The sequence below is a fragment of the Hyalella azteca genome, unplaced genomic scaffold, assembly GCF_000764305.2.
Source record: "Hyalella azteca isolate HAZT.00-mixed unplaced genomic scaffold, Hazt_2.0.2 contig11584, whole genome shotgun sequence".
In the NCBI taxonomy this organism is placed as follows: domain Eukaryota; kingdom Metazoa; phylum Arthropoda; class Malacostraca; order Amphipoda; family Hyalellidae; genus Hyalella; species Hyalella azteca.
In genome coordinates, this window is record NW_025941576.1 from 24715 (window position 1) to 35881 (window position 11167).

General features: G+C 38.4%; 1 protein-coding gene across 1 annotated transcript; it reads right to left on the reverse strand.

Moving 5' to 3' along the window:
- Positions 1 to 1342: 1342 nt before the first annotated feature.
- LOC108675111 (insulin-like growth factor-binding protein complex acid labile subunit) lies at positions 1343 to 8313 on the reverse strand (the record flags this gene model as incomplete). The annotated part of the gene is given in 4 exon segments (XM_047882894.1): positions 1343 to 3546; positions 8049 to 8137; positions 8232 to 8253; positions 8256 to 8313. Coding segments are annotated over 4 exon segments (2305 nt in total), but the record flags the coding sequence as incomplete, so codon positions are not given.
- Positions 8314 to 11167: the final 2854 nt, after the last annotated feature.

Here is an 11167-nt window from a genome sequence, read left to right on the forward strand (position 1 = left end):
TGCCTTCTATGAGTGATGGTTAAAGTTATTTATAATTTTTTGGAATTGGGAAAACCATAACCATATTAAACCATAACCACAATCATAATCATCTTAAACTAAAAGCTACAGTTGGCAGGAAATTTTAGGTTAGTTGCTTTATAAACTTAGCATTAAATATCATTATGTGTGAGACACATACTCGTACACACAAAATTATTGATCGCATTTTGAGTAATGTTGCCAATGATTCTTTTTGTATTGCAGCCTCCATTTTATTATAGGATGCTTAAGTGAATCCCGGCATCAAAATTTATTTGTCGTCATCTACAGAAACGATTTAAGTTTCTGAAATGGCTTTTAGAGATGAAACTAAGTCATGTATATAAAAATCTATTGCCAATTCTAAATTTAATTTTATGATTTTAATTATGATTTCTGCAGATGACATGCAGCAATGCATATACTTTACTCCAGTCATATGGACTTTTTTATTATATTATATGCATATACTTCACTGTAGTCACATGGGCGTTATTTTTATATATTTTGAAAAGGCTCATTATTATATATTTTGGGAAGTTACTCGACTTTAGTGAATAAGTTAAAACGCATGAACATACAATTGTTATATTTGTTCAACCTTCATGCCTCTCAGTAATTCAACATGGCGGGAAACAGGGCATCAAGATAAACTATAAAATTTCTATGATCTATCATAAAAATAAAGAACATCTCATTCACTTAAGTTAAGCTTGGAACGTCTTTGTAGGTTATGTACAGACATACTAGAAATAATAAACGTTATTTTGTATATTTCCTCACTTACTAGTAGAGCTTAATAACTAGTTAGACCTATGAATGTTCAAACAATAACAATAATAATTTCCCTAGATATTAAGCGGGATTTTGTAATTAAAACAATACTGATAATAAAGAATATACGGCGTGATACTTCTGCCGTAAATATTTTATTTAAATTTATTCATTTCTCTTGGGTACTAACGCCCAGAAGCTTCATATAAAACATAAATTTCTGAGCACTCGCCTTCAGTTTAATGTTCAACATCGTATTGCACTAGCTGGGTGAATAAAATCAGTAAGGGCACTAGGCAACATTTTACTGACCTTTTTTTTTTTAACGATGTGCGGTGTCATAATTTTTGTATCAAAAAATATAACTCAGTACTCACTGCAGTGAGTGACAGAGAGCTCATTTTCTCGTCGACGAAAACTTGAGGTCACGGACAGACGGACGGACAGACGGACAGACAGACAGACAGGCAGATGGACATGGCGAGCACAATAGTGAATTTTTTCCATAAATGAGAAAATGCGCTAAAAAGACCAGTTTCCCGTTCAGTCGAGACATATCATCGCCTCGTAATATTTTAAACATTTTAACTAAGGCCTAACAGAAAGAAATAATTTTCATCCCTTCCCTGGCCTAGGCTCAGCGTCCAGTATTGGAATGTGAGGTTTGCTGTTACTTTTACACAGCCTTGTTCTGCCGAGCTCATCCACGACGGTCTGGTAAGTGTCTCTGGTGGACTGCGAGACCGTAATTTCCTTCTCTGAGCCGTCCAACTTGCCATCATTGATATCACCGTCTTCTGCTGGAGGCACAATTCCATCCGCGAGCTCAGTCGACCCTGAGATGCAGCGAACTTCTTCGATTGTGGCGATGGAGGCTTTCTTTTGCAGCTTTTTATGACTCTTGTTATTGTTATTCTTGACAAGTTTAGGCTGTTGTTCTAAAGAAGTTTCCCTGGTCGCTGTCGTCGACATTTCGTGCTCGTTTGTGTAGTAAAAAGCGGTTTGTCTATGATACGCGAAAGCAGCGATCATCACCAAAAATAAGAGACACACGAAGAATACGCACGAGGCGATGATGATGGTGTAGAATCTGTCTTGGATGAGATCGGTGATGGTCCATGGAGTTTCGAGGTCTATGAGGTTGGGATCAGCATGGTCTATATTTGCTGTGTTTTGTCTGGTGAGCTCACCTCTTGGAAACTCTGCTTGAACGACCAAAGAAAAATTGTTGATTCTTTCTGTGGGCTGAAACCTAAAGGTTGGCGGTGGAAAAGTATGGAAATTTTCGCAGGGCGGAAGATCCCCCGGAGGAAGTAGAGCTAATTCCAAGCCTGCAAACCGAGGAGGGCCTAAACACTTCAAACAGGTCCAAACTTTGGGCTCGAGGCACCCCGACTCCTGGTCTGGAGCTCCATGAAGCCAGCGAACAAGAGGGGAAACATGACACTGATCGCATATCCAAGGATTGCCTTGCAGACGCAGCACTCGCAAATGCTCCGCTTCAGAAAGCCCTTCCAGAATTTCACTGCTGAGGCCTTTGTAGCTGTTGGAACTCAGGTCGAGCACTTGCAAGTTTGGGCACGTGATAAAGAGCTCCATTGGAAGACTTGTAAGGTAGTTAGCTGATAAATTCAAATGACGCAAGTTAGAATTGTGCAGAAGCAGGTCAGAAGGGAGGATGGAGAGACCCACGTCACCGAGACCCAGTTCGTGAAGCTTTTTAGATTGGAACAAAGTTTTGTTTAGTTCGGCTAAATTCAACGGGTTTCCTGAGAGCTTCAAAACTTTCAGTTCATTTAAAGTTGCTTGTATTCCATTTGGGTTTAAAAACGTAAGTCTGTTGTACATCAAATCGAGGTGCGAAAGACTGGCATTTTGGAACGCATTTGGTTCTACTCTTACTATCCTGTTATGTGCGAGGTGTAGATGCGTGAGTCTGGAATTTACGAGGGTGAATTTATAAACGAAGGATATTAAATTATTATCCAGCTGCAGGGAGACGAGATATGGCACAGCGTTGTTGAGATCAGGAACTTGGGTGATCTTGTTACCGCTCAAATCCAACACCCGGAGGTCGCTTATCATCGACAACAAACTTCTACTTATGGTCGTAAGGTGACATTCAGCGCATTTCAAAGTCCTTAGCAGGGAAATGTCGGTGAAAATATCAGGATCAAACTTTCCCAATGGATTATGAGACAAGTCTAAAAATTCAAGCTGAGTGAGTCCAAAAAATATCCTCGGTACCAACTCAGGAACTTTGTTGTCGGCCAGGCTCAGATATCGCAGTTGGCGCACGTGTCTGAAGGCGGCTGAAGGCACCGACTCGATTCTGTTGTGACTCAAGTCTAAACTTTTAAGTGACTTTGCACCTTTAAAGTTGGTGTCTCTCAAGCTCGTCAGATGGTTCCAGGTCAGGTTCAAAACTTCTAGATTATGCAAACCCCAGAAACTGTGTTCTCCCAGGTTAGGGATACCAGACCAAGAGATTTGAATTTCTTCTAAACTTCTAAGCCCTTGAAATATGGGTCCAAGACTGAGGTAATTCTCTCTGAACGGTGGTGCTGTGATTATAAGAACCTTTGTGTCATGGGCCATGTCGAAGACTGGAATAACATCCCGCATGTTGCCCTGGAGGCACGTAACTGTACTGCGACCATGATGGTCCACCGAGCAGCGGCACACTGATGGACAAGGAGCTGCCTCCACCTTCTCCAGGACTAAGACGTGGAGCAACACGGCCATCAACATCTTGCCGATCCCGGACATCTTGCACCTGCACAAAAAGAAAATGCGACTTAATAATGCTACTTATTCTGAATTATTTGAGTAAATAATTAAATGTTATCATCCGAATTATTTGTGTAAATATATATTCTCTGGCAAAAATATTCAAGAAGATGGTCGGGCTTCCATCACATACTATGTTGGATACTACGTTACTGCTCTGAAGATAATACAGAGAAAATCCTCGGTATTAATGAAGTTCCCATTTCCACTGAAATTTTAACTGTAAATATCACGCAAATATGAATATAGTAAACAATTAACTGAAATATTTGTATAGTAATATTTAGCGGCTACGAAAACCCTGAGCGACATTGATAATAATCCATGTCATAGATAACGGCTACGGCAGACATTAATTTTCACGGCATTATAATTTAATGCCAGTGTTCCCGAGCATTTGAATTAATAGACTGACGTGAGAGGCAAAGGAAATATTGGGATCTCAGCTCCAATTACACAACCTTACATTTCTCAATTCGTATATAAGTACTTATATTATTAGTCTGCTTATATCGCAAGTTCACAAGGAATTTATGTCTGTCTTTGAATTTTGACTTATAAAATGATTTTATTCGTTTTTAGTTTAGTCGAACTGATGATAGAGCTGGACTCCGAAACGTTTTCAATGTCGATATGGTGAATTTTCTTTGCGTTTTCTTTGCTTTTAAATTCCTTCTTTCTCAATTCAATTTGATGATTGGCAATATTCAAGATAATGAACAAACTGCACATTATATTAAACTATTAATCATTTGTTTTACAAGCCAGGATTATATATTACAATTTCCTAATATTAACCAGTATCTAAAGAAATTTGTCTGTTCATTACGAATGTTTTCTCGGTCAGAAAAATGACCATCAGTGCGACATGCTTCGCGTCGTAACACCTGTCTCTTATAAACATCTAGATGTGTATAAGAGACAGCTGCCGTACACTGCCCGCACAGTNATTAAATCGTAACACAACTCAATTTAATCGTAACACAACTCAATTGAATCGTAACACAACTCAATTAAATCGTCACACAACTCAATTTAATCGTAACACAACTCAATTGAATCGCAACACAACTCAATTAAATCGTAACACCACTCAATTAAATCGCAACACAACTCAATTAAATCGTAACAAAAATCAAGTAAACCGTAACACAAGTCAAATCAGAATGTAACTAAAATCGTAACAAAACACTAAACCGTAACATAACTCAATTAAATCAGAATGTAACCAAAATCGTTACACAACTCAATTAAATCGTAACACAAGTCAAATCAGAATGTAACTAAAATCGTAACAAAACACTATTAAATCGTCACACAACTCAATTAAATCGTTACACAACTCAATTAAATCGTAACACAAGTCAAATCAGAATGTAACTAAAATCGTAACAAAACACTATTAAATCGTAACACAACTCAATTAAATCGGAATGTAACTAAAATCGTAACACAACTCAATTAAATCGTAACACAAGCAATTAACTGCAAATGACAAGAAGCAATGTGTATCGTAGGAGCCAGTCTGAGGGATGACAGTTTATTTATCTTCACTCTGCCCAGGGCCTATACTTTGAAAAAAAGTTAAGAGATCGTAAGTTCATCAGCCAATCATTGACGGCCTTTCAAGCAAAATCCACCAATCATAGACAAGAAAATAGAGCGTAAGTACTTACGTTCACTTAGCGAGTTTTGAAAGTATGGCTCCTGGGCAATTAGGGAGACATGACAACGCGGTACGAATGGTGGCGATGCAAATGCTGGAGTTTATTAACTTGTCGAGGATTGTCTTCACATATAATTACCTTTGTTTGAATTAATACACTTGTGTTAATAATCAATTGTATGTTATAAGTTATTATTAATTTATTGAATAATCCTATTTTGTATTTATTGCAACAGTTTCTTTGGAATCTCAACGTCAATTAATAATCTTGATATTTATTCCCGAAATTAAATTTATCAACTTGAAATTGAAAGGAAATTTACAATTTCTAAAAAAACAGAACTGATGTTAATAACAGAACAAAAAATCGAATTACACAAGAGCAGTGCATTTGTGGACATTTAGTTCTCGTTCAAAATTATTCAAAGCGTTGGTTATATGTCACAAATGATTCAAAATCTATCAAAATTAAAAAAAAAAAACAATCTTCATTTGGTGCACAGTCAAGCGATCGTATACGGGTCAAGCGGCGATCTCAATTAGTTAATTATGCGTGCTTCAAGCAGGACCAAGAGTTAAACAAGTTCAATTTTAATCAATTAACCAAAAACCGTCAGGACAAGCCCATCCGGAGGAGTGGTAAGCCAAATATTGTATATTTTAAACGCTGGGACAGTAATAAGTCCGATAATATATATTGTTGACAGCGGGACAGTGGCAAGCCTAATATTATATATTGTAAACCTCGAGACAGAAGCCAGCCTCATATTATATATTTTAACCATTCCAGATCGTGGCAAGCCTCATATTATATATTTTAAACATTCGAGATCGTGGCAAGTCTCATATTATATATTGTAAACCNTCTATGAACAAGGCACGAAATGGAAAAGAATCGGCGACAGGCCACATCAGGCCTACACTTCAGAGCCGACATCACTATGTTATGTTATGTTATGTTATGATACTGATGGTACAAATAATACAATAAGGACTAGTTCAAGTTTCAAAACACTACCTTCTCAATTATTTTTTGTTGGAGTATTCATCTTGACGTACATTCCACAATAGATCGTACTTTTGGAATATCTTTTAGAACATTTCAATATCATCTGAACACCTCTTGAGGTTATTAGAACCGTCGTTGCTTGGACAAGACATAGTTCATAACATTAGAAACATTTGTTCCAGAGCAGGATACAGAGAGGCACAGACATACACACTACTGTGTATGTACTGTGTATGTAGTGTGTATGTAGTGTGTATGTATACACACTACTGTGTATGTACACACAGGTATACATACTCTAGTATACAGCGCACCTACCGATACTAGACAGCAAATTAAAACAACTTGAACTGCTTCACACGCAAACGCATCAGCTACTTGCATCTGAAGAATAAATCATCACAATATTTGGAGTGCGAATAATCGCAGCTAATACTAGCTCCGTGTATAGGCGTCTCAAGGTTCATAATATGTGAGATTTGTGCTCTATAACCTAACCATAACACCCCTCCGCCCTCCCGCCCCTCCGCGTCGTGCGTCGCACTCCCGCCCCTCCACATCATGCGCCGCACTCCCGCCCCTCCGCNAGCGTGTTCTGAACCCATGACCTCTTAAGCGTGTTCTGAACCCATGACCTCTTAAGCGTGTTCTGAACCCATGACCTCTTAAGCGTGTTCTGAACCCATGACCTCTTAAGCGTGTTCTGAACCCATGACCTCTTAAGCGTGTTCTGAACCCATGACCTCTTAAGCGTGTTCTGAACCCATGACCTCTTAAGCGTGTTCTGAACCCATGACCTCTTAAGCGTGTTCTGAACCCATGACCTCTTAAGCGTGTTCTGAACCCATGACCTCTTAAGCGTGTTCTGAACCCATGACCTCTTAAGCGTGTTCTGAACCCATGACCTCTTAAGCGTGTTCTGAACCCATGACCTCTTAAGCGTGTTCTGAACCCATGACCTCTTAAGCGTGTTCTGAACCCATGACCTCTTAAGCGTGTTCTGAACCCATGACCTCTTAAGCGTGTTCTGAACCCATGACCTCTTAAGCGTGTTCTGAACCCATGACCTCTTAAGCGTGTTCTGAACCCATGACCTCTTAAGCGTGTTCTGAACCCATGACCTCTTAAGCGTGTTCTGAACCCATGACCTCTTAAGCGTGTTCTGAACCCATGACCTCTTAAGCGTGTTCTGAACCCATGACCTCTTAAGCGTGTTCTGAACCCATGACCTCTTAAGCGTGTTCTGAACCCATGACCTCTTAAGCGTGTTCTGAACCCATGACCTCTTAAGCGTGTTCTGAACCCATGACCTCTTAAGCGTGTTCTGAACCCATGACCTCTTAAGCGTGTTCTGAACCCATGACCTCTTAAGCGCTGTCTCTTATACACATCTAGATGTGTATAAGAGACAGAGGTATTGTACTGTACGTACAATGATAACTACACTGATTACTTAACACTGTGATGATGACTTTTTTTTACCCTGTTCAGGTAAATTTTAAATTAATTTTACTATAATATTGTGACATTATTTGAAGTCTTACATGAGCTACATAATATCGACACAAAATAATTTAGTATCCCTGTGAGCGTGGCGGCGAGTCAGGATCTTTTCAGTCGTTCCCGTTGATTGAGACGCGCAGAAAAGCGTTAATAAAAGGCGTCATTATTGCGGCGGTGTAATTAGATTATAATAAAAACCATATTTAATCTTCTCGCATGGCCACTGCATAGACTCTTTAATTTACTGTTTCAAAAGACCTAATTAAAAATTTTTTTTATTAAGGCACTAATGAACAAAATGTTTTTTTCAGTTAATTTGAATGAGCAGAGCTTTTTAACGAAGAGTTCTGATGAATTACGGACTGTGGAATTATCTGTATTCAGTCAATTAATTATAAGATCGTTACTATACTTATAGAATATATAGAACAATATATCCGTCTAATAATAATCAATACTAATAATGATATTCGATTTGCTGGAGACATTTCAAATACCAAGCATATGTAAAATATTCATTTCTAACAAAAATATCCTTGGCTCTTCAATACTTTTTTCGAATAATAGGTATATTATGTATTTAATTTATTATCATATATTTTATTTATCATTTAATGAAGGCCTTTCAAGCAAAATCCACCAATCATAGACAAGAAAATAGAGCGTAAGTACTTACGTTCACTTAGCGAGTTTTGAAAGTATGGCCCCTGGGCAATTAGGGAGACATGACAACGCGGTACGAATGGCGGCGATGCAAATGCTGGGGTTTATTAACTTGTCGGGGTTGTCTTCACATATAATTACCTTCGTTTGAATAATACACTTGTATACAAACTACATACAAACTATACACTTATATAGTTTGTATCCATACTTCACTCAATAATACTTCGTTTGAATAATTCAATATTCAATTGTATGTAATGAATAATTATTAATTTACTGAATACTTCTGTTTTAAATTTATTAAAATAAATTTTTTTGAGTCTCAACGCCAATTAAGAGTTTTGATATTTCTTTCTGAAATTTATTTGATCAGCTTGGAATTAAAAGGAAGCTTGAAATTTTCCAAAAAACGGAACTGATGTTTATAACAAAACAAAAAATCAAATAACACATAAGCAGCACATTTTTGGACATTTAGTTTTCATGAAAAATTATTCCTATCGTTGATTATATATTACAAATGATTCAAAATACCATTCCAGACCGTGGCAAGCATCATACTATATATTATAAACCTCGAAACCGTTACAAGCCTAATATTATATATTGTAAACCTCGAGACCGTGGCAAGCCTCATATTATATATTGTAAACCTCGAGACCGTTACAAGCCTAATATTATATATTGTAAACATCCGGACAGTAGCCAGCTTAATATTATATATATTATATATTATATATTATATATTATATATTGTAAACCTCGAGACCATGGAAATCTCCGACAACATGGCGACATCCAGAACCAACATGGCGACAGTGGCAAGCTGTGCGGTTATTCATTTAAATATTGCATTTAAATATTGTAACCGGATATTGTTGGCGAGTTTGTTTGTGCGCCTTGAAACCGGGGCTCGTAATTGAATAACAAGGGGAGTGGGCACTGCGGTATATACGGAAGATTTGAATAATTATCAGCTTTAAACTGGATGTTAGGAGCTGAAGTAGATGAAGTGATCCTTTAATTAAGTGTGAGGTACTGAAAGGCGTGAAAACGTAAGAAGAAACCGACGTCCATGGCGCTGTGTAAAATTTGAGACCGAAGATCAAATGGTTTCGTCCAAACGTAGACTTAAAATTTGCTTCTGAGTACAATTGCATGAGATCGCTTAACGCGAAACAATCATGAATGATGAAAAACGCTGCAGTTTGTTGATATCTTGAAACTGTTGATTGCCAGAGTTGATAAACTGCCAGAGTTGAGTTCTGGCAGTGATCAGTTGAGTTCTGGCAGTGATCGGGGACGCACGTAGTGTTTGCGGGTCCCAACTTTCTCACTTCTTACTATGCCGGTTTGACTTATCTCGCGAATTTTGTACCGAAACGATTTCAGTGAAAGGTTCAATGTTAGTGCAGTTCAATCAAAATTGTGCGAATAGTGAGAAAAACGGCTAGTACAAGTGTTTTATTCCCGACAAATTCTAGTGCGTGAAACGAGGGCAAGTTTTTGAAAACCCTCGGCGACTGCCGGTAACCCGAGAACAATCGCTGCCTTGACTGCGCTCAGGCCTCGCCTTCCTATACCCTCCCCACCCTCTTGGCCCCTACACCNAGACCGTGGCAAGCCTCATATTATATATTGTAAACCTCGAGACCGTGGCAAGCCTCATATTATATATTGTAAACCTCTAGACCGTGGCAAGCCTCATATTAATTCATTGTAAACTTCGAGACCGTGGCAAGCCTCATATTATATATTGTAAAACCTCGAGACCGTGGCAAGCCTAATATTATATATTTTAAACATTCGAGACCGTGGCAAGCCTCATATTATATATTGTAAACCTCAAGACCGTGGCAAGCCTCGTATTACTTGCTACATCATAAAAATAGAACACAAAATAACGGTTAACAATCGCCTGCCTTTGCTTGCTCGCTCATATCGACCAAACAACCGGCTAAGCATGTTTTTCTTATTTGTTTCGAATGAATGATCATGCATTTTTATCTCCAAACTTTTTCATTTAATCTGTGACTTCCCTAGAATGTGATATTTGAAACATCGGGACCGTGGCCAGCTTACTATTATATATTATATATTATAAACCTCGAAACCATGGAAATCTCCGACAACATGGCGACATTCAGAACCAACATGGCGACATCCAGAACCAACATGGCGACAGTGGCAAGCTGTGCGGTTATTCATTTAAATATTGCATTTAAATATTGTAACCGGATATTGTTGGCGAGTTTGTTTGTGCGCCTTGAAACCGGGGCTCGTAATTGAATAACAAGGGGAGTGGGCACTGCGGTATATACGGAAGATTTGAATAATTATCAGCTTTAAACTGGATGTTAGGAGCTGAAGTAGATGAAGTGATCCTTTAATTAAGTGTGAGGTACTGAAAGGCGTGAAAACGTAAGAAGAAACCGACGTCCATGGCGCTGTGTAAAATTTGAGACCGAAGATCAAATGGTTTCGTCCAAACGTAGACTTAAAATTTGCTTCTGAGTACAATTGCATGAGATCGCTTAACGCGAAACAATCATGAATGATGAAAAACGCTGCAGTTTGTTGATATCTTGAAACTGTTGATTGCCAGAGTTGATAAACTGCCAGAGTTGAGTTCTGGCAGTGATCAGTTGAGTTCTGGCAGTGATCGGGGACGCACGTAGTGTTTGCGGGTCCCAACTTTCTCACTTCTTACTATGCCGGTTTGACTTATCTCGCGAATT